Here is a 27,342-nt window from a genome sequence, read left to right as displayed (position 1 = left end):
TTTCCCCGTACCGCACCTGCAAAGCAGTTTCTTTGAAGCGAAGGAACGCGCGTAGTCACGAGGGTCGCATTTCCGGTTGCCCCTGCATGCTTGAAATGATTTACATGCTCAACTACGTGTCATGCCCTCCATACTAGCGCTCGATGCAGGTGGTATCCAGTGTCACGTCACCATAAGGGGCGCACCGATGCAAGTAACCGATACAACGATATTGTCCTTAAGTGGTGGGAACCCAAAACCCAAGAACCAAGAGGTGGGGACCGACCGGGGGGACGTTGCCAAGGAATAATGTGCTCAAAGAAGCTCAACCCCAAACTTATAGGCTCCGGGCTAGCATCCGAAGCTAGTGCGCGCATCTTTCCTAGGAAGTAACTTGTAACAAATCCAATTCCGGTGAGAGAGGTCCGATACGGACAGTCATTGGCTCTAGACCCATCAGCTGGGAGGTCCGAGATGTTTACGTCGCCGATCTCCCGCAAAGCGTCCGTAGTGCGACATTGGCGGATGGGGAGCTTGCGTGGTATCTTGCACATATAAGTCTAGATTCTCAGGGGGTCCGTCCGAGTTTGGACACTAGAGATGCTCTTGGGTCACCATCTGGAACCGAGTGCCAACGAGCTCGCATGAAGGACGTAGGTAATGTTGATGATGTAATTACTAATTCGTCTCTGACTTCTCCATAACAACGAAACATACACCGACAAGTGGCTGAGTACACAATAAGAGATGTTGTTATACAAGGCATGATAATTAGGATACTCAATGATCAAATGATCAAAAGCTCATGCGTCTATGCTTTGGTAGCCACAGTAACCAGTAAATCCAACTCCATCGTAAGCCCGTCCTTTGTCATTTTATCCCATTCCGCAATCATCTCCTCCCGCACCCGCGGCCGCATATCGACCGGGACACCACCGTACGTCTTCCCCGACGAGCTCGACGCCAACCAATCCACCATCTCCGCCCCATCCTTAGTCGACTTGGAGATTTTGTTAATCGTAAACGTACGTCCCCCAAAGCCCGCCGCATCCAGCAGCGCGCCCATCTCCTGCTGCTTCAGGAAACGCGGCTCCCCCGCGACATCGTGGTCGTAGTCCCGGTACGGCGCCCGCGCCAGCACTTCGTCCTTGATCCGCTGGTGCGCGGCCACGAAGTCGCCCGACTGGCCCGAGACTCCCAAGCGGCCCCCGGTCTTCAGCACGCGCCCGAACTCGCGGAGCGCGCCCGGCTGGTCCGCGACCCAGTGCAGCGTCGAGTTGCAGTACAGGATATCGAAGCTGGCGTCGGGGAACCGGCTCAGATCCTCAGCGCTGCCGGCGTGGAAGGTGAGGTTCTTCCGTGACCTGATGGTCTCCTGGGCCAGGGCGATGCGCTCCGCGCTGGGGTCGATGCCGACCACTTCCCCGCGCTCGCCGACCAAGTTGGCGAGGTGGGCGGTGATGTTGCCCGGGCCGCAGCCGACGTCTAGGACGCGCATGCCCGGTTCCAGGGCGAGGCGGTCGAGGAGGAAGAGACCAGCGTCATATTGGGTGTTGTTGACCACGGTGTAGGTCTGGGCGAGCTGCTTGGTATCACCCATTGCTGTGTGGTGGTTTTCGATAATGTGTGTGGTAGAAGTTGGCCGAGTTGAATAAGTCAGCAAAAATGAGGAACACAAGAGCAATGCGCCTTTGCGAGAGCTGTGCGGAAAGCTCAACAGCCGAACAACGACGTTGTTAAGCGAGGGGCGTGCAATGTCGACTTGTTCACATTCCACGCGCCGTTAGCCGGCAACGTCCCCATCCCGGTTACTGGTGGGCTGTAATACGGTTGGGATCGTACAGTTCGCACCTAGTTTCATACCAAGACCACGTGGGGCCCGGGACCCCGTTAGTTGAATACGCAAGGTAAGCAAGCGGCCGGAGCGTGCATTGGAGATCTGCATCCTTCTCCGCGATGCGAGCTTTTGAGCACGTTTTCGGGGTTGCAGTGGATCGTCCTACTGGCTACCGCTACCGGACTTTTCAAATCTAGTATGCCCGTGGCCCCGCAATTCGAGCACTCCCTTACCCAGGGGCTCGGTCACGGGTGCACGCTATCATCGGCAAGCCCCGTATGGCGGTTTGGCAATATGCAGGCCTGAAGTAACCGTAGGACTGTGAATTAGTTGGGGCGAGTCGGTGATGCAACTGCTACGTAGCGTGTGGGTTTACTCATTCCTCTTCATGGGCCCCTATCGTACACCACATTTCGAGAGAGCAGACAGAGGGCGCACACTCCACAGGGTGATCAGGACGTGTGCTGCTGTGCAAGATACCATTGTTCACATTCAATCAGACTTTTAGGTGTATTTGGGCCATCATTCCTCACTTGGATCCTGGTGCCATCCGTCTGCTGAATTCTGTAATACCCGCTCGGCATACTCTTGTCCAACAGTCTCAGCAAACATGCTCGACATTGCGTCTGCGACAGAGATGCTGGAGAAGCTCCCGGTGGCTGTAACTCTCGCAGTAGTAGTAACTACTCCGCGCTCCTTGCTTGTCATCATGAAGCTATACTGATTCTGCATAGGCCGCTCTCGCGCTCATTGCGCAGACACTCTGGAGGAGGCGCTTTCACCCCCTTCGCAGTATACCCGGACCCTGGGTCAACAGCATATCCGAAATACCCGCTGCCCTGGCCTTGGTGAAGGGCGACCAGCACGTCTACTACCAGACTTTGCATGAGAAATATGGGCCAGTGGTGCGAGTCTCACCAAACGAGCTGAGCTTCCTCAGCACCGAGGCCCGGGAAGAGATCTATGGCCTTCGTGTAAGTCAGCCCAAAGTCGTTGCATTTTCCACGCTGGAATCGGTGATAATGATGGTTTTGAACAGAAAGGCGGTTTGAACATGGAGAAAAGTCCCATTTTCCTCGGGGCAGTAGGCAAGGTGGACGGCGCGACCGGCATGAGCCTGGCTCTGAACGCCGACCATGCTCGTCAGCGCCGGGCATTGGGGTACTTGTTCACGAACAGCGCGCTGCGGCGATTCGAGCCCCTCATGAAGCTGCAGGTACAGAAGTTCATCGAGGCGATGAAAGAAAGAACGTCGCAAGGGAAAGCCGTGAACGTTGCCAGCTGGTGTGAGCTTCTGACCCTCCCCCCTCATCAGCCGAGCCACTTCTAACCCGGATAAAGACACCTATCTCGCGTTCGACATCATGGGCGACCTCTGCTTCGCCGAGCCCTTCGGCTGCCTGGACCAAGCCGCGAACACGGAGTGGTCCACCTCGGTCATCAACGTCTTCGTGGCCGCGACGTGGACGCAGGGGATCCGCCGGCTCTCCGGGACGGGGACGTGGCTCGAGTCCCTGATGACGCGGGTGTTTGTACCTGCGAAGGCGGCCGAGTGGCGGAATACGCATCTCAACAACTCGCGCGAGAGGACGCTGCGCCGACTCGCGAATTCGGACCAGGACCACGCGGACTTCATATATCATCTCCTAAACAGCGAGTCGAAGAGCTCGCTGAGCCACGGCGAGATTATACTGAATGTGGCGCTATTTATCAGTGCGGGCACTGACACCACTGCCACAGCGCTTACGGGATGGACCTATTTTGTTTCTACCCACCCCGAAGTGTACCGCCGTCTAGTCGAAGAAGTCAGGGGCAACGTAGCCACTGAAAGCGACATCCGCTGGGAAAACGTACGACACCTCCGCTACCTCGAAGCCACCATCCACGAGGCCCTGAGGCTGTTCCCGCCCTCCCCCGCAAGCCAGCAGCGCGTCGTCCCGCGCGGCGGCGCCACCATCGACGGCCACTACGTCCCCGCCGGCACGACCGTCGCCGTCCCGCCCTGGGTCTCGACCCACGCCGCCGCGCACTTCCGCGAGCCCGACGCGTTCCGGCCGGAGCGCTGGCTCGGCGGGGACGAGCGGTACGCGGAGGACCACCTCAACGCCTCGCTGCCGTTCGGCACGGGCCCGCGGGTCTGCGTCGGGAGATACTTGGCGTACATGGAGATGCGGCTGATTACGGCGAACTTGTTGTGGAATTTCGATATCGAGTTGGACAAGGGGGAATGCGCGAAGGAGAACTCGGTTTGGGGTCTGGATGGGAACATGAAGCGCATGAAAGTCTTTCACTCCATGACGAAACCGGATCTTTGGGTCAAATTGGGAAAGGTCCAACGGTAGATGTAATATTAGACATTAACGCTAACTCGGGTACGGTTGAGTCATAACATTCATACGGACGTCCTCCTGGGGTCGAGGCTCATCGTCTTGCTCAGCTGTTCGTCGAACAGCGTCCGCGGACTCAGGTTCACGGGGTCGAGGACCCAATTGCTGTGCCTTTTGGCGTCCGAGTACTCAATCATGGTGGTCTTCTCCAGCATCCCTTCCAGGGGCCCATTTGCCTGCGACGAAAGTCGCGACTTCATCAACCGGGCTTTCGGGCCGCCGGGACCGGTGTTGGCCGTTATAGTCCGTTGAGCCGAGCCCTGGGTGTTGATGCTGTGGTTGCTGTGGCTGTGGCTGCCGCCGCCATGAGAATGAGAGCGCAAGGTGTTGCCGTACCGTAGCGTGCCAGCATGCGCTACGTCGCGGACCAGCACTCGGAGGACGGGGATGCAGGCGGCAATGATAGTCACGGCGATTTCGGCGGTGCCGAAGACGATTACGGGCGCGATGTCGTCTTTTGTATCCACAGAGTCAGCAAATACACCAATTGGGTTGCCACCGAATAAAGTTGGGTTACTCACAGGTTGGATCAGTGCTGCTCAGATTAATGAGGGTGCTGGCTTTGATGAACGACGACGCACCGGCACTGAAAGACAACGCGTTAGTACCACGTAAAGTTGGGGTTCGCCACTCGGATGGAACAGAGGGCCTCGTCACTTACAACGCCATGAAGCTCAAGGCGATGGCCACACCCAGCTTCTCTCTTTTATTCATCTGGAGGCCCAAGATGACGGGCAACGGAAGTATGGCGAGGATGATATCCATGACTCCGGACCAGATGGCAGCCCCGATGGCAAACTTGGCCACGATGTCCGGGTCCCAGCACGTGCCAGGGAGTTGGAAGTTCCAGTGCTTTTGGATGGGGACGCATTGAATGCACGTAAGGACCTAGTTTCTTGTAAGTAAAGGATACACAATGAGGACAAAGGGGAACCGTCTGTCAACTGGAGACTCACTATGATGGCACTCATGAGCATCCCAATGGACGTGATGATGAAGATCGTCAAAACCCGTTGCCACCTAAAGGGTAGGAGACGGAGTAGGGATACTCCCGCCGACGCCTTGGAGAACGCGACAGCCAGCACGGATGGCGCGGTGGTGATATCCTGTAACATGAGCAGCGCTTCTGAAAGGGCTGGATCTATGTTCCAGATATGTTCTCCCGAGCCCAACCGTACGCTGTAAACCGACAATATTGTTTGACTCAGAAGCAGTATCTAGAGAACTGTCAGCGAATCAGGCGTCTCGGCTACAGTATGTATGTGTAAAGGTTTGTTTGCGACGCCTTCTCTAGGCGAATTTTGACGTACCCAGGCTATCAGTAAGATCCAGTCATCAGCAGGAAAGGTGTGACCCCGGAATATGCGACAGTAGAATCGCAAAAGCACGAAGAAACTTCCCACGGCAGTCAAGGCCCATGTGGAAGTGACTATCCATGGTCCGTTGGAGTTTTGGGGCAAAGCGGTCGCCATTACGGGATCGATAGGCGCCATGAGGTCATTGGGTCTGATATGAGGTGACGGGCGCAGTCATAGTACGACTACATACTAGTTGTTCTTCGAAGAGATTAAGGATGACGACAGATTTACCGCAGAGAGTTGTGTTGGTAAGGGGCGTCCGGTAGATGAGATGAATTTCAAATAGAGTAGGGCGGGCTCTAAGCTTTAATATCGGGCGACGACCCCGACTCTTCCCTCAAACGAGGGAATGATTCAAGACGAAACGCGGGCACTTGGGAAAACCACTGAACTTTACGGATTGGTTTCCGAATAAAGGCATTGACATGACTGCAACAAAGGCCGGAATGCTGCTAACGCTAACGTGCCCGAGATTTGTCAGTAACGCCGCCACATGGTAAATTTTGGTGCGGCCGCTTTTCATTGTCGCCCGTCCGATGATTGATCAAAGGGCGACAACAAAGATCTGGCGGCGATGACCATCCGTCTTATGTAAAACCGTCATGACTGCCTATCATCCAAGTTCAGCCAGCCGCAACGTCTCTGTGACATGTCCGTCGTCGCATGAAGTTGAAACACGCCTTTGGCTAGGATACCCCTATTCCAGGAATGCGTGCCAAGGGGACCAATACTCGGCCCAACAGGGCTGGCCAGGATTTGCGGGGGTTAACCAAGAGTATATGAGCACGGAGAACTAGCACATGTGTCAGCATGACACAATCCAAGAAGTGCAACTTCATGCCTGGAAAAGGTATCACCCTACTCTGATCTGCGACGCGGCGACGGCTTGCGGCTTCGGCAACCAAACCCTGACGGTTCTCCCAGTCGCACAAGTCTTCTAGGCTGGGTTGTATGAGGCGACTATGTTCCACAATTGGGACTTCTTTGACACTGTGGTTCATCAACCGGTTCATAGATCTGCAATCCTATTCCCAGCCTGAAAGGGGGGGGGTCACTACCTGAAAGATCGTGTGTGGCTTGACGTGTGGCTGGGATGATAGTTGATTGGATTAAGTTTTCTGACCATTTCATAGTGGAAACGAATCTACTATATCTGTGGCTCTGCCCCTGAAAACGTTCTATTTCTAGTGGCTGGATGATGGGATACCTATCCTATACTCGAGTCACGTGCGGGGCACTTTCCCCACGTATTGTAGTCACAATTGCACTTGAAAGGCCGCGGGATCTGCAACTGACATGAGGAGTAATTAGTGGTTGAAACTCACTTCCTCATTGGACTTCCAGTGACCCGACACGCTGTGGGTGGACCGGAAAAACCCACTTTGGGGATCTCCAGCTCTATCAATCGGTCAGCTGAAGGCAGCGCTGAGCTTCTTGGCGTTGATGTTTGGCTTTTGAAACAATCATGGAAAGCCATTCGCCTTATAACAACCAATGGGCTATTGATATTGCTTAAACAATGAACCGGAATGTCTACCATGTGGGCCAGGACCTATATGTACCCCAACCCGACGAGAATAGTATAAGCGGCGAACATAACAGGCCGGGATGGTGGCCCAGCCGAGCGCGTTGAAGAGTTGGAAGGGCAGTAGCATGATGTAGACCCAGGTGATCTGGGATATGGCGATGGAGTAGGCGAGTGGCAGCGGGGTGCTCACGATCCGATTGGTGCCGGTCTGGATGTCGTGCAGCAGCGCGATGGTGTTCATGGCCGAGGTCTGGTACGGCACGCGAGGGAACGTGTTGTTGTCGATGACCCGCTTGACGTACGCCGAGCAGTGCGCCAGCAGCTCCAGCGGCACATTGCCCAGGGGCCGCTGCGCCGTCTTGACGAACCGCCGCGGGTTCGGCTCCGCCATGTTCAAGCCCATGACCCAGCCCATGACCTTCCAAACCGACGGGCGCGGCGCCTCGACCACGGGGGCCTCGTGGGCCGTGAGCGGGAGGTGCCGGACCAAGGGGTCGACGTCCTCGTAGCACGTGAAGGGCTCGAACCGGAGCTGGTGTTTCAGCGCCATCGAAAAGGCGACGAGCATGTTGCAGAACGCGACCTTGTCGAGCATGTCCTCCTTCTCGTGGCCCTCGCGCTCGTCGACGTGGACCCAGATGAGGCGCGCCAGGCTCGACGTGGACGAGGAGAGCTGGGCCCAGAGTTTTCGGCCTTCGTTGTATCTGTCGTACGCGGTGGAGCTCCGGAAGGAGAGGGACAAACCGACGACGAAACCGAGAACTGTTAGCAGAACCGGATTCATAGCAACTAGAGACGTGGGTCAGCTTTCGGGCGCGACTGAAGACACAGTAGAATGGAAGATGGGGTAGACAGACTGTTACGGAAATTCCCATAACCAAGGGCTGGTTAAGTTCGGTGATTCGACACTTTGAGAAACACGATGATGTTTTCCGACCAAAGTTTTTGGAGGGGCTGGTTATCATCGGCACTTCGCGAGCAGAATTGATGTTCCACCCAGGTGACTGCTTTCTGCTCGGGTCTACGACGAAGACCAAATGGATCTATATCACGCCGAGCGACAGCCATGTCAACAAGCTGAAGCCGGGCCCCCACTATCTCCACCGCGGTCTTCTTCGGCCTGTATGCCGGTTGTACGACGATGCGCAATATTGTTTCTTGACGACGTTGAAACTGCCAACTGCTGCAGAGTAATGCACCACCGCCTTCACATGACAACAGTTGAGACTAACATGATGCAGCAGAAACTTTATGCAGCTGCACGTTGCTGGGACACGGTATCAGACCCTAGGTGTGGCGGTACCATCACGGCTACCGGCGTGCGACGATGGAAACAAGTATGGCCTGTCTCAGATACGAATCGCGGTCAAAGACTTCTTCCACCTCCGAGGTTTGAAAACGTCACTATGCAACGCGGACTACTACCGCCTTTATTCGCCCGCTCAGACGACGGCGACAGTTGTCCAGCGGCTGGCCGACGCTGGTGGTCAGATCCTGGGCTTGACCAAGTTGAGTTCCATGATTGCCAGAGAAGAGCCGCTCGAGGCTGTGGATTTCCAAACACCCTTTAACCCAAGAGGTGATGGGTACCAATCCCCGGCTGGGAGCAGCAGCGGCAGCGCGGCGGCCGTAGCATCCTATCACTGGATCGACTGCGCTATCGGCTCGGATACGAGTGGCAGTGGGCGACGGCCCGCATTGGTGAACGGCGTCTATCAGTTTCGACCGACGCACTCTGCTGTTAGCCTTGATGGTATGGTCCAAACCTTCCTCCGATTCGATACCCCATGTGTCTTCGCACGAAACCTGAATGTGTTGGAGTCAGTTCTCAGGGCATAGATTCCGCCCGTAGAAACACCCGTGTTTTCGTTCGACAGGCCATTCAAGGTGATCTTTCCTCTGGACTACTTCCTGCCGAGAACCCGGACCAAACGCGACAGGTAAAGGGGTTTCTGGAAGATATGTCAACGTTTATCGGTGCTCAGGTTGAGGAAGTTTCTATCCAGGAAACTTGGCAAAGGTCACCGCCCGACGGAGTTTCGGGAGGGTTATCGGCCTATCTCGAGGATGTCATTACGCGCACCTACTTCCACAGCTTCTACCATTCGACGGACGCATTCAGGGACGAATTCGCGCAGGAATACGGTCGTGCTCCTTACGTCATTCCGTTTGTCCGTGACAGATGGAACACTGGTGCTGCTGTTAGTGACGAGCAACACACGGAAGGCTTGCACAAGCTCGATATCTATCGAAGGTGGCTCCTTCAACACTTCTTTGGCTCCAAGAGAACGGTCTTGGTGCTGCCGATTGCAAACGTGGAGCCGAATTATCGCGACGTCGTGAATAAGTCGCCTCCCGCCCTTGCTGATACTGATCAGCTGTACCTGCCGCCCATACTAGGATCACCGGACATTGTTCTGCCGATTGGAGAGCTGAAGTATCAGTCAAATATTACGAGGCGAGGCGAATACCTGCCGGTAGCGATTAATCTTGTCGCGGCACCTGACGAGGACTTTTGGCTGTTGAATGTAGCGCGGGAAACCTTGAGAAGAAGTGGGCGACAGGAGGATATCTGCACGGGATCTCGTATTTTCCCGACAGCGTCTATTGATCGTACGACGTCTGCTTAAGGTTGAGGCTCGCCGGGTAATTAATACTTGGGACGGAAACTTGTTTTGCCTACTGATAAGGGATGGATGGGCAATCAAGGAAAAGGGGTTGGGGTTCGTTTTGTGTGCCGCTGACCAATTGACTTGGCACTAAAGTTAAAGTTAAATCTATATAATGTAATCCACGGTCTAATTGAATACACGGTCTAATTGAACACTTTCTAAGGCCTCGTATAACGAAATATAAATTAATTTCACCACAACGTATTTAATATATTAAAATTAATCGGAATCCTCCTTTTTAAATATTTTTATATTATTTTAATAAGTGCGCGTATTATGCCCGGGCTCCCCGTAAATTTTATAGCGTCGCGAGCGCGTTTTAAGCTTTTTTATACGACTATTATTTCGGCGCGATTTATCCTGTAATTATTTATTAACGTCCTTTTAAGACTATAAGTTTTCTCTAATTTATATACGAAGTAATCCTTTATTTTATAACTGTTTTTTTTCGTACGGCGGCGCCGGCTAAGTATTTTATTTACTTTTCGTAGTACGATTACTTTACTTTTTAAAAGAGCGAGCCGGTGTATTATTTACGTTATACCTTTCGTAATTTAGTTAAATCTAATTAAAATCGACGTCGAAGAGCTATTTTAATGCCGTATAATACGGTTTTAAACGTATTCGGTTTAAGATTAAGCCTTAATCGGGTTATTTAAAGTCTTTAATTTTTAAAAAATAGGTAGGCCGGAAAACGTCTTTAAAAGTATTAAAGTACGTAACTTTATATTTAACTATAAAATAATATATTCCGGATCGTACGAAACGAGTCCGGTTCCTCGAAAACCTCTTTATATATTTAAAACGGTGAAAATCGCTTAAAACGTTTTTAAAAACGTTGGTAAAAAGTCCTCCTTTAAAATATAGGTAATATACGCCCGTATAAAACCTTTAATTTTTTTCCCGTACGCTTTTTTTAACGTATAAAAATAGCCGATATTAAAAGGTTAAAGCTTATACAACGAATAAAAAAGTATATAAAGTATAATAATCGAGTTTTTTTATAATAAAACTCGAAAGTTATCGAATAATAGTTTTTATAACCGTAGTCACGTAATCAGGTCTTTATAAGGCGGGGCTGTAAATAAGTCCTGAAATAAATAGAATTTGCGACGAAGAAGAAAGGAAAGAGAAAATCGAGCTAGGGCCGATGCGGCAGATCGGTTTTAATAATAGGGTAGTGGGGCTAGTGTAAGGTTTCTATATTAATTAGCGCATAAATTAACGTACTATATTACTACCCCCTTCGTAAAAAAGCGGCGCCTCGACGGCTTTAAAAGGGATTTAAACGAAAGTGTTTTTTAATTAAAACAGGGATTTTTTATTATAATTTATTTAATTCTTTACCTCGCTAATCGGCGGATTTCTTTCGATATTAATAACTCGTCGTTTAGGTAATTTTTATCGAAGCGGTTTTTTTCGGCCGCGAGTTTTTATTACGTTAATCGTATCGGGGGGCCGGCTTTATCGGGGTTTTAGCGATAAAAATCTTTTAATTTATCCGGAGTATTTTTAAAGTTAAAAGCCGGGTATTAAGTGTCGTTATTCTCTTAATTAACTTAATCCGCTTTATATTATAATTTACAGTAATAGGTTTAAGATACTTTAATTTTAAGTATTTTATACTCCGGGCTTTTAAGTTTATTAAGGTTTACGATTTTACTAGCCGGGCGCCCCGGAGCTTATCCGGGTAACGGGCTATCGGGGTTTTTAAAAAGTCGATTAATATAATAAATCTTATTTCTTTATAAATTAAAAATATTTAGTTTATAAGTATAATTATCGCGGGATAAAATACGAAAAAACTATTAAGTATAAAAAAAGTTAATTTATCGCCGAATTAATCCGTTCTTAAGCCGGCGATCCTTTTAATATAAACCCGGTCGCTTACGTTAAAGTCCGGTTCTTTTCGATATTTATTTACTTATTCTTTTATCTTTTTTTAAGAGGCTAATATCGCCCGCCGCGTAGTCTTAACGTACTCCTTAATAATTTATACGTTTTATTAGGCTTAAATTCGATTTAGTTTTTCGTTAAAAGAAAATCCTTTTAAGTTTTAAGTTCTTTTTTTTAATCGAAATAGCTTTAAGGCTTAAAACCCCGTTTTACTTCGAAAGGGGATATTTTTTAAGGGAGTTATGCGAGATCGTGGCCTAAACGTAATTTAAAGCGGGTAACGTATTAACCTAATTATTTTAATAATAAGTTAAAAATAGTCGTAACCGTTAGTTTATATATTTATTTATAATTTTTATTTAGCCGATTATATCGTAATATACCGTGGAGGCGAACGTTTATTTAATGCTTAATATTTAACAGATCTCTTTTATAAAGGAAACCGTGAACTAGGTGCCCTTATCGTTAACTACGGTTTATAATAATCCGAATACTCGGAACGGCCTTTAATAATAAAGCTAGGCGGCCTTTTTTACGTTTACGTTCTTATTATAAAAGAAAGTTTAACTGCGTTTCGTTAAACGGTTAACGACTATTATTATTATATCGTAGCCCGTTTTTTTATTCGGGGGGTTTATAACTTTAAAATTTACTATTACGTCCTGCTACGATTAATTAAATACCGAAAGTAATTAAAGCTTCTTTAGTATTTTTATACGTAGGATTTTAACTAGCTTATATATATAATTAATAACGAACACGTCGTAATTATTTATTAATCTTAACTATTAATAGCTTTAAAAAACTAGTTTTTTAATTTTAATTATTTCTAAGTAAGTAATCGTTATTCGGTAATAAATATCCTCGATAATCCTCGTTTAAAAATTATTTTTTAATAAAACCGCTAATTTTTTTTATAAAGTAATAGTTTATTAGTTAATATAAAATCCTCGTAATTTATACGCGTTTTTTTACGTAAAACCTCGAGGTTTTTCGATTATTAATTAACGTCAAGTAGGGTATTTAAAAAGGATATCCCTAATAAATTAAGGGGCGAAATATTATTCCTTAACAATATAACTTTAATATCGGCGGCTTTAAAGCTAAATTTTAATAACGGGCTTAAACATTTAAAAATAGCTTAGTGTTTTTCGCTTTTTTTCTTAGCTTTAAGGGTTTTTAATTCCTCCGCTTTTTAAAATAACGCGTCCGCGACGGTGTTATTTTTTCCGGGCTAATAAATAATAATAAAGTTATACTAAATTAAAATCTCGGTTTAACGGATTTATTAAGAATTAAAATATTATTTAATATCGAAATATTCGAGCGCGCAATAATTAATAATAATAATAAACGGCTTAAAACGTTAAAACTCGATTAACTTCGCGCGCTAATAATATAAACTTCGAATTATAACGAGTAATTTCTTATCGTAAATAAAGTAATTAAGCTTTAGTCTTTAAAGGAATTCCGAGAAATACCCGACTAAGTATTATTCTTTATCGTCCTATTTCTAGGAAAAAACGCTAGTAATAATATAATCGAACGAGTCGGTTTCGAGCTTCGTTTTTTTTTCGTGGTCGAAATATAAAAAAATTAGTATTTATAGTAAAACGTTTTTTAATTTGTTAAAGGTAGTTTATTGCTTAGTTCTTTAAATTTATAGCTAGTTCGATTTCGTTAACGTCGTTAACGGTTTAACGATTTTATTATAATCCTTAACGAATTTATAATAGAAATTATAGAATTCGAGGAACGATTATACCGCTTTTACGTTCATTAATAAAGATTAATTTTTTACCGCGGAAATCTTATTAGGGTTTACGGCGACGCTATTGGTCTTAATAATAAAACCGAGGTATTTAATTTTTATTACGTTAAATTCGTACTTTTTAAGGTCGGCTTAAAGGCCGGCTTTTAATAGTTTTTAGAAAACCTTTTTTACGTGCTCTTTATATTAAAGAAAATCTTTAAAATAAATAAGGATATTATCAATATAGGCATAATAAAAATTATCGAAATATTCCCGTAATAGGTCGTTAATAAACCTTTAAAAGGTAAATGGTCCGTTAATTAGCCCGAATAGGAGAACCTTATATTTATACGCTTCGTATCGGGTTTAAAAAATCGTTAAGTCTTCGTTTTTTTTTAAACGGACTTTATAAAAGGCTTGCCGGATATTAATCTTAGTATAAATTTTTACCTTGGCTATTTTATCGAGGGTTTCTTCAATTAATAGCAGCGGATATCGGTCTTTTCGCGTGATAACGTTTAATTTCCGGAAATTCACGTAAAAGCGAAGTCCGCCGTTATTTTTAAAGGTTATAAATACCGGAGCCGCTTAAAGGGCGTCGTTTAATATAAAAAGCTTTTTTAAAGGTTTTCCGAGATATACTTTCGGGCTGCGATAAGCTTTTTTAAAAACATTTTATAGAGTAGGTTATAATTTAGGTCGTTTAGTTTTATACCGTCCGTTAATTCGATCTTATAGTTTATCGATTCGCGGTGTTTAATTAATTTATCGAACTATGTCTTACTAAATATATAATAAAAATCTTTATATACTTTAAGTATTATTTCTTTTACTTTTCGGCGCAGTTTATTTTCGTTCTCGAGTAGGGAGTTATTTTAAAAAGTCTCCTTTTTTTAAATAAACTTATCGATTTAGTAAAGGGTAACTTTATAAATCTAGCACGAATCGTCTTTTTTTATACTCTAATAAAAGTTTAAAGCGTTTAAAATTATTATATCGGGCGCTCGTTAATAGTACTAGTTTATAACGTCGCGGGCGAAGCGATAAGGTCCGCGTTTATTCTCCTAATCGTAGTAAAGCGCACGTTCTAGCGTTTATTCGTAATTATTACCGAATTACTCTAATTCCCGTAGTTTATCGTTAAAATTACGCTGTATTTTAATTACTCTTTTATTTAACCGGTAAGTAATACGCGAACGAATTTTCGGGATTTAAATTTTTTCTTTTATAACGGGGGGATTAAGAGTACTAAGTAACCGCGTACCTTCCCTTTACGCAAAGCGGGCTTTTAATTAAAAAAAATTAGCCGTTTCGTTCCCGTTTATCTTTTTTAATTTGGGCTTTTAAAGCTTTATTCCTAGTATCCGTATTTTTTTAGTAATTCGAATATCGTAGTAATATACCTACCTCGTTTACCGGTATATCCGTGTTTTTAATAAGGTTTTAATTATTAAAATAGTCTAGGTAACGAGTTTTTAAGCGGATAACGACGTCGTGTTCCTCGAACCATTTCCGTTTAATAATAAGGTTATATTTTATATTAATTATTACGAAAAAGACTAGCCCGGTATTTTAGTGGTAAATTCGTAAATTAGCGAATATTATTACGTTAAAGAGCTGAGAAAGTTTATCGTTAAAACCCTTAATCTTATAGGGTCGAAAAGCGGTTACTCGCTTTATACTTAATTATTTAATTACTTTACCCGCGAAGTTTACGTTTATAAATAAGTAACTGAATACTCCCGTATTAACGAGCGTTACGATAATAAATAACGATAATCTATTACTATTTATAGTATATTTAAAAGTTAAAAAAAGTTTTTTAATTAGTTTCTATAAAAAGTCGAATAGTATTATTATTAAATTATCCTTAATAGTGATTAACACTTATCTTAAAAAAGAGTCTTTATTCCCTAGGATTAATTTTTTAATCCCTTCGGCTTAGCGAAAGCCTAATTAAATTTACGGTTATTAAAAGGGAGGTTAAGCGACGCTCCTCTATACTTCCGATAAATCTCGTTAATATCGGCAGGTTTACGTCTTTCGGTATTATATTACTCTAAGGGGTAATTAGTTTTCCGATAGCTAGTCTAGTAATAATTAAAGTATCGTTTTTTTTACCAGTTTCTAAGTCTCTTTAACGGTAATAAAAAGAGGGTAAATCTTAATTAAAGAAATGCCTGCTTACGGGGTAAGCTTAATAAAAACAGGGGTTTTTAAAAATACTAGCCTTATCGTTCTCACTACGGGAATTATTCTTACCCGTTTACGAAAAAGAGGGCTTATCGAATCGCTTTTTTTTTTCGTCCGCGTTTACGAAGCTTTAAACTATTTGCTTACAGTATTTAACGTAAGCGTTAAAGTCGATAGTTTCGTCGAAATATACCGTAACGGTAATAATTATAACGCGGAATATAAGTTTATCGTAAAAACTCTCTTTTAAAAAACACGGGGGAGTTTTTTCTCTCCGGCTAATTTAACGAAATCAGAAAAGAACTTTTAATAACCGGCTAAAAAAGTTATTTCTAATTAATCGTACTCCTTTTTTACTTTCTCACGAAAAGTGTAATCGAAATATCACTCTTAAAAATAATCGAGGAGCTCGTCGATAATAATAACACAATTAAAATAGTAATCCCGGAGGAAAAACAAAAGCTTACGAATAGTATCGCTTTTTATATAATTATAAATAACGTTAAATACTTAGCTATTAGAAAAAAATGGTTAGCATTTTTAATTCGTATATCTTTAATTTAATAAAACTAGACCTCGAAAAGAACTTTATCCTTATTTTTATCGTTATAAAAATCGTCGACCTTAACCTTACGATTTTTTTATAACGAATACCTCTATTACTAATAATTATAAAAAAAATACCATTACGTTTATTTATAATTAATTAAGTAACGGCGGCCTGGGCGTTATATAATTATTTTAATCGGTCCGCCGATTCGATATTAGCTTTTATAAGGTCGGTGGTTAAATCGTTTATAATTACCTCTATTTATTCCCGGGCAATAACGGCCTCGTTATAAGCCTTAGTTAACTTCTTTAAAATAGTCTTTAACGAGTCGAGTTTACCGTTTAATCTATTAATTTTAAGCTGCTTTTTTATTAAGTTTTCGCCTTTATAAATATTATAATAATCGAAAAAAAGGAGCGAAGCTAAATATTTAACCTAAATAGCGATTAATTTTAACTAAAAATCTACCCGGCGGGCTTTAACGTAAAGGTCGAATACTTATACCGTACGAGCATAACTTAATAAAAATATAAAGCGTACTTTTTAAAACAGCTTATTCGAGTTATTACATATTTTTTTAAACTCGTTAAAAGCGATAAGTTCGCTTTTAAAAAACTATTTAGCTTTTCCGATTTTAATTTACAAAGCGAAAAAGAAAGTAGCTTTATTACCGTTACGGGTATATCGATTAAACAAAGCGTTTAACCGAGCCTAAAAATCGTCGCCGTTTAAATCGTTAATTATAATATTATATTATAAAAACTAAGCCTCTTTTTATAGTCGTTCGAAATCAGCGAGGGTGTAAAAACCCTGTTCGTCTCTTATATTATCGGGGTTATTTTAAGCGGTCTATATTTATTTAACCTCTAGGTTAATTAATAAGCTATATCGGTTTAAAGATTAACGAGAAAAGTAAATTAACTTCTTATTAAATTCCTTAGGTTTATTAATAAGCTTTACGAAAACGCCTTAATTAAAACGTATATATTATTTAGCTTCCGCTTAAAAGGCGCGGTTATTCTCGTTACACGCCATAGCGCGTTTATATTAAGGTAGGTCGTCGGGTATTAAGAGGTTTAACGTTAATTAGTTAATGCTTATTCCTTATTATAAAGCGGCGAGAGTAGTATTAATTAATTCGAATAATTAAGTAAAATATCGTACTATTAAATAATAAAAAGGGCGGTCGCAAATAATCACGCAATTAAATCTTTATAAAACGGGGCTATAAATAAGTCTTAAAATAAATAGAATTTACGATAAAAAAAAAGAAAGAGAAAATCGAGCTAGGGCCGATGCGGCAGATCGGTTTTAATAACAAGGTGGTGGGGCTAGTGTAGGGTCTCTACACTAATTAGCGCACAGGTTAACGCACTATATTACTACCGTTAAGGATTAATAAACGGTAAGTACCCTTTATACGAAACTTCGTATATTTATCGAAATATCGAATTTAATCCTCGCTTTTTTTATTCGTAATCTAATTATTTTTAATAATTACGATTACTTAGTTTTTTAATAATAAGCTATTTTCGTACTAAAAAAAAAAGTACGTTTTCCCGGTAAAAATAATATATAAAAAGGATAACGTAACTGTATAATCCGACGCTCTATATTATTATAACCTATTCCCGGTTCCTTTACTATATTACCTTAGGCTTTCCGCGTTAATCGAAAATAGTTACGATTATTTCGAACGAGATTTAACCTATAAAAAACCCGGTTTCGTCGAAATTATATATATCCTTTTTTTAAATTTTATATTTATTAATTATATTCCGTATAAAAATAAACTACGCGCGATACGCGTCGAAATTTTCGTAAAAAAATTTCTAATAATCGATTTTTCGGTTAAAACGCGTCCGGAGATTTAATTATTATCGTACGAAATTAAAGGCCTAATTAACGTTAACGCGTCTCGCGTCGCGTAGATTAAATAATTAATTCGCTATATTTTTAATACTATTTATTCGAGGCGGAAACGATCGCGAATTTAAATTAATCATATATTATACGATTAATTATTCTTCGAAATTCGTAAGTTTTTACGTTAACGATTACGTATTTCGTCGTAAAATATTACCGCGACGCCGATAACGTAAAATTATATAAGGGATATTATATATTCGTATTACGGCTCGTACGCGTAATTTAAAGTTTTTTTAAAGCGTTTAAAACGCTAATTATATATCGTTCTTTTTTTATTAATTTATTATTATAAATAGTAAAAGTATAAAGCATAAAATATAAGTTATACGGAATTAAAAGAAAGTGTTCAATTAGACCGTGTGTTCAATTGGACCGTGGATTACGTTAAGTAACAAAAGGGGCAAACGGGCAAAGTCGGTGGTGGGGTGCCCCGGACTCCGATTCTTTTTGGGGATACCAAATGCAGCGTCTGTCAATCAGCACGACTAAGGCCAGTCGATTTTCAACAAATCAGATTTGTCACGTATGTGGCCTATGCGAGTCTTTCGCTGTCTAGAACTCCTGTCCTCAGATCAATCTTAGAGGTATTTCCTCGCTTTAGGTGCACACACTGTTTGCCCAGTGGGATACGGGGATGTGGATCTTGCCAAAAATGCGGGTGCCCCCACCCCAGATCTCGCATTCATCTTGATCTCAGATGTCTCGTGCCTGCAGCCCAGCCATCCACTGTCGTGCACGAGTCGCTCAACAAAGTCGTGTTCCACGTCAGTAGCCATTGTGTCCGCACAACCTCTGTTTGCCCTTCATGCTTGACTCTGTCGTCCAAACAACTCGAGACTCTGCATTGGTTCATTGGTTGAACCTAGCAAGTCCACGGAGGAAATGCCGAACTACAATACGCTACCGGGCCAAGATTATGACGACGCCGTTTCTGAAAGTACGCCTTCGCTCACCAACGCTGCAACCGAGGATGTGCAGGAAGGCGTGCCAACCCACATTCAATATCACATCGTCCACGACTTGGTCAAACAACACGGGTTATTGGAGTATACTGATCTATTTGAGAGATCCGCCATCTCTCTACAGGGCGACGCGCCCGTAGATCAGATCCCCGGCATTACAGCTGCAGAGCTTCGTGCTCTCGAGCTCGAAACTGGCCGGAAATGGAGGCAACCCAAGACGCTCTACTTCACCATACTGGTGTGCTCGATTGGCGCGATTGAGCAAGGATGGGCCCAAGCTTCCATGAATGGCGCCAACCTCTACTTTCCCAAGGAGTTCGGGATTGAGTCCCAGGATTTCAGAGACACTTTGCTCGTCGGCCTCATCAACAGCGCCATATATCTGAGCACTGCATTTCTGTAAGGAGATTCATCCAAGCTAATCTGGTCGGCAATGTTGCTGACATATCATCGCCCACAGTGGTGCATGGCTTTCCGAGCCTCTCAACTACCGGTTTGGCCGACGTGGTGCTGTCTTTACAGGCGCCTTGCTGTGCCTTTTCTCCAACGTCGCGTCCTCGCTGAGTCGGAGCTGGCCCCAGCTCTTGCTCTTCCGTGTCATGGTTGGTATCGGCCTGGGTATCGGAGCCAGTACCGTCTCCATCTTCGCCGCTGAGTGTGCTCCGCCCTCCATCCGAGGTGGGCTAGCCGTCTCATGGCAGATGTGGGTCGCCTTTGGTGTCTTTGCAGGCTTTCTGGCAAATGTGGCATTCTTCAACGTGAGTAAGCCCCTACCGCAGTTTGATTCCAAGTGTTAATCAGGAATGAGTAGTTCGGGGAAATGACATGGAGACTACAACTCGTGGCACCCGCCCTGCCGGTCATACCTCTTGCGAGTCTAGTCTTCCATTGCCCGGAGTCCCCAGCCTGGCTGATGAAGAAGTTGCGGTACGCAGAGGCGTTTGGGTCACTCTGCCGACTTCGCAATACCGAGCTTCAAGCCGCCAGAGAAGTCTACGCCGCCTACGCCCTGGCCAGGACAAGTAGCAACGAACCCACGTCAAAGCCATCCATTAGCAGACAGTTCATGGAGCTCTACTCCATCCCACGCATCCGGCGGGCAACACTGGCATCCTTTTCGGCCATGATATCGCAGCAGCTCTGTGGCATCAACATCATTTCGTTTTATTCGTCGTCCATTTTCCTGGATGCAGGCTTCTCGATGTTTGGGGCCCTCCTCGCCTCTGTTCTGTTTGGGCTCGTCAACTTTCTGGGCGCTTTCCCTGCCATCTGGTCAATGGACACCCTGGGAAGGAGATCTCTACTGCTTCTAACTCTACCAATCATGGCACTCACCATGTTCTGCGCAGGTATGACCTTCAGCATACCTGCGGATAATCTTGCACACTTTGGCCTCTTGGCAGTCCTGATTTACGTCTTCTGCGCTCTGTACTCACCTGGGATGGGACCGGTGCCGAACTCCTATTCGGCCGAAGTGTTTCCGCTCTCCCATAGAGAGCTCGGCATGGCTCTCGCTGTGGCCACGACGAACTTCTGGGCAGCAGTCCTATCTTTGACCTTTCCCAGACTCGAGACAGCTTTGGGGACGCAAGGAGCTTTCATCCTCTACGCGTTCCTCAATCTCGTGGCCTTCGTCTTGGTCTTCCTGTTCGTCCCCGAGACCCGACAGAGAGGGCTGGACGAACTGGACGAGGTGTTCTCGGTCCGCACGCGGGACTTTGCGCGATACCAAGCAGTGGAGTACTTGCCTTGGTGGTTGAGGCGCTACGTTCTACGCCAGGATGTAGAAGAGCCAAAGCCGCTGCACCACGAGGTTCAATACAGAAGTGTGCTTCAGGGCGAGCAGGAGGAGTCTTAAGATAGTAAGGGGCGAAGTCCATTCTTACACAACCTTATCTGTGCTTCATCATCGGTGTATGCTCTTTCAAGCCTATGGGGCGAAGAAGGAAGCAGTGCTATCCAGGCGTACATGTCAAATGCAACCTCAACATCAATACAGCGCCATTACCTTCCATTTTCGAGGTTGTTTAGTTGCACTCACATGTAACAGGGGTAACACAACCAAATAAGGGCTCCCTGCTTAGTCATCTATTATTTTCCCCTTCATTGCACCCACCGAATAGTTGCGGTAGAAGTATCGGGCAGCTATTCACTTGCTCCCAGTTGCATCATCATCTTGGCTCATCTAGAATTTTCAAAGCTACGGACATTACTATTCAAGTACCTGATGGCGCTACAAAGCACTGAGGCTAGCCCCTGAGTGGACGGATGATATATCATCTTTCTTCGCCAACTACTTGGCACCCGCGGCCACCTTTTACACTGCTCCTGGAGTGTCCTTGATGGAGACGTTGACTGCCAATGCTACAGCATTCTTTGCGCCGAGGTTTGGCATTCAAGGCGTTGAAACGATATTGAACAAATCGAATTGTTCTACACGTATGGCGTCTCCAAGGCGCTCACCAGCCGCACGCATGGATCTAGCCCATCTTCACTCTGTACCACCTGCGCGGCACGCAGGTCGACAGCTAGGGCTACGTCGCTATGTCCCTGGTCAAACTCACGGCCGGCGGTCTTTTGCCCAAGTACCAGACCATGTCGTGGGCGTGATGTTCGATGAATCCCGGGCGAACCGGAGCACGGTGGGCTTGGCCATATAAAATTTGGGGTCTGTCTGCGGCTGGGCTGAGGTATGAAGCCAACTTCAGGCAAGGCTAATCTCCACCCTGTCGCGCGCGCGGTCTTGCGGGACGCCAACCTGAACTGCGTCGTGGAGCAACCAGCCTGCAGTTTCGGAGCAGAGAATCTGCGGTCGGTGATGAACGCGTATTGGAGAGGGCAGCGAGTGCATGCGCAAGACGTCGCAGAAGCCAAGACGCTTTATGAATGTGCTTGGAATATCTATGCCGGGAAAGATATCGCTCGCCACAGTGAACGAACGATGGAAAGGACGCAGCCTCACGCAGGAACCAATGGACGCTAAGGATATACGTAAGGATAATTGGGCCTGGGTCTATGTGACCGTCCCTCCCTTCGCGCCTTGGGAGAAAACCCCTTCCAAAATATACCTCTCCCAAAACTTGTAGTGGCATTACTGGATACGCCCGGCAGTCGTTCGGGATTCGGACGTCGTCTTTAGCTATGGCTGGACTCTTTTCAACAGGAATGTGTCGTCGAGTAGTAGACTCGGCGTTCAAACATTAGTGGCTTGAGCCCGGACAATTGAAATGCGCCGCGTGTAACATGGTAACTCCGAAATGTGAAATGTCCGAGAATTGGGATAAGCAGTACGAGATATCCATAAGGAGCATGCCCCCTCTCACGCTCAGTTCTTCCGCCAGGCTGCAGTAGTAACTCAACCTGCTTTCCACGACGACTACTTACGACAAACAAAATGACTGCTGACTCCAACGCATACCACGCCCCTTACTTGGTCTTGCTGGATGGGGCGTGCATGATCGTCGGCTCGCTCCTGATATTCTCCGGCGTTCTTGGCACCTTTATCAGCGTCCCCAAACGTAGGTTTTGACACCCTTGAATAAAATCTCTGCATATTCATAAAGTCCTGTTCATTGATGTTCTTGAAGTGGCAGATATTTATGGACTTGGCACTGCGCATCCGGAGACGTGGGTCCTCATGCCCGCCGCGGCCGGAAGAAACCTCGGGGCCGGGATCTTTGTCTGGACCATGTCGCTACTGGGTGAGAGGAGATCGTTGGGCATCTTCCTACTCTGCTGGACCTGGGCGGGCATTGCCGACACGAAAGTGCTGTATGACCACCCGAAGGGGACGAAGTTGGGGGTTCATGCCCGCAATATCGTGATCCTTACCATATTAGGCCCACTTCTGATTGTATCCGCCTCTCCGTGAGGCATCATGCGTGAGATAGCAATGGCGGAATACTGTTGAGCTCCACTGGGGTCTTACGGCTGTCGCAGTAGGATATGATGAGGTTGGGCTAAAAAGTGACCTCGCGCCCACGACGGATGTGAAGCACATGCTCTTATCTCGGCGCGGGCTGGTTGGAATCGGTCTGTATGTCTGGCGTCATCTTGGTTAGAGTTGCTTATCGCTGTGAGATCTCGGTCGTCGTGGAGGGCCAGAGCGAGCTGATGTGAATTTGTTGATTTGGCTTCAGCAGGCCGACCTAGCGCATATTTCAACAGGCCGGGTGTATCATGATGATGCAAAAACACATCTGTTTCGTGTGCATGTAAAGGACGCGGCGATTGATGATTAAATGGCATATGTAATTTGAAACGAAATGCGCCGAGTCTTTCTTCCGCATTCTAAATTCAAACGACAGAAGCAATGAGCCACAAGGCAAGTGGTATCCTAATTTATCTCCATCCGAGTTGCCTTTGCACCCCATTCCATTCACATATCGAACGATAGGTAGCGGTTGGATGGCGCACACCTGTGTTGCGTAAGAATCTGTGCTAGGGTTGTGGATGGGTCAAGAATATGTGACGGGCGTGTTTACTTGCTCCAGATGGAGGTCGGTATCGAATGCAATGTGTACCTTGGGTAAGGACGGAACGGGAGTTGGCACCTTCTTAAGCTTCTTAAATTCAGAAACCACTGACAATGACTCACGCGGCAAGCAACATATTAACCTTTCAATAAACGGAGAAATTATTGATAACTTGGTCGAATTATCGAATAATCGAAAATAAACCTTATTATTTAAATCTACGAGGTCGAATTAATTTAACCGAACCTTTATTAAGAGAACGTAGTTAAAGCGCTACGGTATAAATAATCCGATGAATAATCCGATAGTTATTAATACCGGTCGCGCCGAACTCGCGTAAAGCTAGCACTACCCGCGAAGTAATATCGCGGCGTATAATTAAAGATTTTAAACGCTTTAAACGCGTTTTAAATGCGAAAATAGCTCGAAAAGAGGTATCGAAGAAAGATTAAAGTATTTAAAAAAACTAATTGCTAATTTAATAGCCTTTAATAATAAACGTAAAGAAATTTTTTAAATAATTAGGGAATTTCGTACCGAAACGACTAAATTACGACCGTATTTCGATAACGATAATAACGCGCCGGTAATCCGCGGGGAATTACGAAAAATAATCGGAGAAACTATCGCTTAAACTACGTAAAATTTTAAAGTTATATAAATTAAATTTTAAGTTTAAATTATATTTACGCCGCGTAATAGCGATTTTATTGCTTAATAACTAAAAATTATCGTTTTAATCCGCCGAAACCGCGAAGTAATAATTAAAAACGTAAATTAATTTAACGATATTTAAAAAAAAAAGCTAGTAAATATCGTATAAAACGTTAATACGGTAATTAGGTATAACGAAACTATCGCAGCGAGAAAACTATTTAGCGGCGATATCGTTTTTATTTTTAAAAACGAAGCGAAAAAATATATAAAAAATAATAGATAAGTTTTAAACGCTTTCGGAATTAACGCGTAGTTTATTTATAAAAAACTCGTAGTTATTACGAAAAAGGTTTTAATAAAAAAATTACGGAATACTTATAATAAAGCTGCGTTACTACGTAATTTACTTGTAAATAAATATAACCCGAGAAAAATTTCGAAATATAAACGTAGCTTATTAAAGAATCTCGAAATACGCTACGCTTCCTTTATTTTATATACGAACTTCGTTTAAACTACGAAGGATTTATATAATAACGGTTTAATATAAAATTCCGAAATTTTTAATTACGAACTATATAACGCCAGCCTTCGCATTTAATAGTATTACCGTTATTATAATTACGGTTACATAGCTAAATATTATCGAAAACAGTAGCGATATAGTGTTACGACCTGGCCCAACCATGCGGCCCAGAACCCACCCTACGGCACGGCCCTACGATACCCCGAAACCCTGCACAAAGACCCAGCAACATTCCAAGCCACACCAGTCAGCGAAGCCCCACCAGTCAGCAAAGCCCTACTAGTCATCGCGACCCTACTAGTTAACAGGGACCTGCGACGATTAAGCTACGACGATGACCAACACTAACGACGACAGGCAGCACCCGACGCAGCCACCCTAGGACAGTACGAGTTGGACAGTACGAGTTGGATAGCACGGACTGGACAGCTAGGGAAGGACAGCAGGATAACACTGGTTACGTGAAAATAAAATAGGGATATATTAGATCGCGGATATCCAGTACGAACCAGGATAAGATATGTTGGATCGCGGATATCCAATAAGACCTAAAGGAATCAGTAAAAGAGAGATTGGATATATAACGATGGACGCTCCCCATATATTTTAAATAGACACTCTCTACTTTAGTAATTAATTTAAGCATTAATCTAACCCATTAGTGAGGCAAACAGCCTTAACGACTCTATTGTGAATCCCCTCAAGTCTACGCACCTCAATCACCTTTTATTCCTACGGCTATTACATATTGTATCGATAAGAGTAGACTTCTATCGCACGTTCAAATACTCTCTCGTATTGCTAAACATAAACCCCAGTACGTCTTACTAGGTTTCCTTTGGAACCCAGATAGCGTTCGTTACATATAGCTACTATTTTATAGTAATACACCCTAAGGGAAATTAAAAGTACTCTTAAAAAGGACTACGAAACAGAAAACGTTACGTTAATTACGGCAGGGAATATACGATATAAAATCGCGGCTGCCCCGTAACGATTTAATAGAGAAAACGCGTAAGAAAAGTTTATACCTACCGGTTTCATTAATTTAAAATCCGTAGCACCGGCGACAGCTCGGTAAAAACAAAGCGTTTATTATTATCGATAACGCTTTTTATTAATAATAAAAAAAATATATAGTAATTTCGCGGAAAAAAGGCCGCCCGCGATTCGATTCAATAACGAACAGCTAAAGTAAAAAAATACGCTCGTAAAGCCGGCGCGGTATCGTCGCTTTTTTATTAGCGTAAAATACTATTATAATTTTATAATTATAAATTTACGAATAATATATTAAAACGTCGCAATATTAAAAATAATAATGGTACTTATTTTAATTAATTAAAAAGAGTACGATATATTAATACTATAAAAAATATAAACAAACCCCCGTACGTAAATCGCGTATTACTTAAAAATAATTAAGTATTAAGTAATTTACGGCGAGGGCCGAGCGGTTATTTATATATATAAACGCTTTGATATTATTAAATTAAAAATTAAAGCAGGCTCCGATTAAGCTGCCGTTACGATACCGAGGGAAAAAGTGGCCGCTTTACCGTATAGTTTATATATTCGCTAATTTAAAAAACTTTTCGGTAACGAAGCCCTTTAAGTAATTTCGATACGACCTCGTACCCCGGGCGATACTTGCTCGTCGGAAACTTTAATATATACTACCCGTTTTAAAACGTATATAGTAAAAAATCGTACGGAGTAAATAACTTTTTTACTTTTACGGACTAATAAAATTTAAAGCTAACTACGCTATATAAAAAAATTACGAAACGACGCCACGAATAAAGAGATTTTACGTTAAATTTAATTTAAGTAATACGAAGAACGATAATTTTATATAAAAGAGACCTTAGCTTAAAAGGTTTCGACTATAAAACGTAGGTTATCCGCGTCGAATTAAAAGTTAATTCGTTACGAGGTAGTAAAACGAAAATAAAAAAATAAAACTAAACGATATTAAATAAAGGGCTAGTATAAACGGAAACCGGAGTACGTTTAATCGATATCGCCGAGTTAATAAACTTAGAAAAACTAAATTAAGCTATCGATAATTTTATAAGCGACCTATAAAAAATTACCGATATAATAGCCTTAAAAAAAACCCTTTATATTAATAAAAGTACGCCTTAATAGTTACCGGAAGTTTAAAAAACGTAGACTATAACGAAATAACGATACCGAGTTTATTTCGCGGTACCCTCGTAATATATTTAAAATTAATATACCGAGTCGAAAACGGATTTAGAGTAAATCGTTTAAAAAGCGAAAACGAAAAGCTGGCGCTACGTAATCGCCGTTACCTCCTACGATTTTAAAATACTTTAATCGTTTAAATAATAGGCTCGATTACGGAACTAAACGCTATTATAAATAGCGGGAATCCTAGAATTACGACGTAGTGAAAGAGTTATTATTAAAGCGCGAAGCTACGACGAGAAAGCTACGTTTTTTTCGAAAAGGTTTTTTTTTTAACCTAGAAACCGACTTTACGAATTTAAATACCGTACCGAATTACGCCTTTAGCCTTACCTCTATCGAGATAGAAATAACGGTTAAGGAAATAAAAAACATTATTAAATAGATAGGACCTTAAAAGGCTTTAAGGGAAAACTTTTTACTTAC

At 43.9% G+C, this 27,342-nt stretch overlaps 7 protein-coding genes across 7 annotated transcripts; 4 read left to right on the top strand and 3 right to left on the bottom strand.

The window, feature by feature from the left end:
• Positions 1–790: 790 nt before the first annotated feature.
• On the bottom strand, positions 791–1,579 carry PG986_011570 (uncharacterized protein; the record flags this gene model as incomplete). The annotated part of the gene is made up of 1 exon (XM_066847792.1): positions 791–1,579. One exon carries the CDS (start codon positions 1,577–1,579, stop codon positions 791–793), a length of 789 nt encoding a protein of 262 aa, XP_066694488.1.
• Positions 1,580–2,426: 847 nt separating this feature from the next.
• Positions 2,427–4,158, top strand: PG986_011569 (Bcaba2; the record flags this gene model as incomplete). The annotated part of the gene is made up of 4 exons (XM_066847791.1): positions 2,427–2,477; positions 2,551–2,790; positions 2,856–3,102; positions 3,158–4,158. The coding sequence occupies 4 exons, from the start codon at positions 2,427–2,429 to the stop codon at positions 4,156–4,158; spliced, it is 1,539 nt and encodes a 512-aa protein (XP_066694487.1).
• A 50-nt stretch (positions 4,159–4,208) lies between these two features.
• PG986_011568 (uncharacterized protein) lies at positions 4,209–5,675 on the bottom strand (the record flags this gene model as incomplete). The annotated part of the gene is made up of 5 exons (XM_066847790.1): positions 4,209–4,657; positions 4,725–4,789; positions 4,865–5,091; positions 5,160–5,420; positions 5,514–5,675. 5 exons carry the CDS (start codon positions 5,673–5,675, stop codon positions 4,209–4,211), a joined length of 1,164 nt encoding a protein of 387 aa, XP_066694486.1.
• A 1,385-nt stretch (positions 5,676–7,060) lies between these two features.
• Positions 7,061–7,873, bottom strand: PG986_011567 (uncharacterized protein; the record flags this gene model as incomplete). Its single annotated transcript, XM_066847789.1, has 1 exon — positions 7,061–7,873. The coding sequence occupies one exon, from the start codon at positions 7,871–7,873 to the stop codon at positions 7,061–7,063; it is 813 nt and encodes a 270-aa protein (XP_066694485.1).
• A 138-nt stretch (positions 7,874–8,011) lies between these two features.
• Positions 8,012–9,719, top strand: PG986_011566 (uncharacterized protein; the record flags this gene model as incomplete). The annotated part of the gene is made up of 4 exons (XM_066847788.1): positions 8,012–8,030; positions 8,090–8,222; positions 8,331–8,913; positions 8,967–9,719. 4 exons carry the CDS (start codon positions 8,012–8,014, stop codon positions 9,717–9,719), a joined length of 1,488 nt encoding a protein of 495 aa, XP_066694484.1.
• Positions 9,720–18,964: 9,245 nt separating this feature from the next.
• PG986_011565 (uncharacterized protein) lies at positions 18,965–20,902 on the top strand (the record flags this gene model as incomplete). Its single annotated transcript, XM_066847787.1, has 3 exons — positions 18,965–19,443; positions 19,505–19,802; positions 19,856–20,902. The coding sequence occupies 3 exons, from the start codon at positions 18,965–18,967 to the stop codon at positions 20,900–20,902; spliced, it is 1,824 nt and encodes a 607-aa protein (XP_066694483.1).
• A 1,536-nt stretch (positions 20,903–22,438) lies between these two features.
• PG986_011564 (uncharacterized protein) lies at positions 22,439–22,915 on the top strand (the record flags this gene model as incomplete). The annotated part of the gene is made up of 2 exons (XM_066847786.1): positions 22,439–22,562; positions 22,608–22,915. The coding sequence occupies 2 exons, from the start codon at positions 22,439–22,441 to the stop codon at positions 22,913–22,915; spliced, it is 432 nt and encodes a 143-aa protein (XP_066694482.1).
• Positions 22,916–27,342: the final 4,427 nt, after the last annotated feature.

The sequence above is a fragment of the Apiospora aurea genome, assembly GCF_038362705.1.
Source record: "Apiospora aurea strain CBS 24483 chromosome Unknown utg000008l_segment0_segment0, whole genome shotgun sequence".
Classification (NCBI taxonomy): domain Eukaryota; kingdom Fungi; phylum Ascomycota; class Sordariomycetes; order Amphisphaeriales; family Apiosporaceae; genus Apiospora; species Apiospora aurea.
Note: the sequence above shows the minus strand (reverse complement) of the source record. Positions and strands in the feature narration are given on the sequence as shown.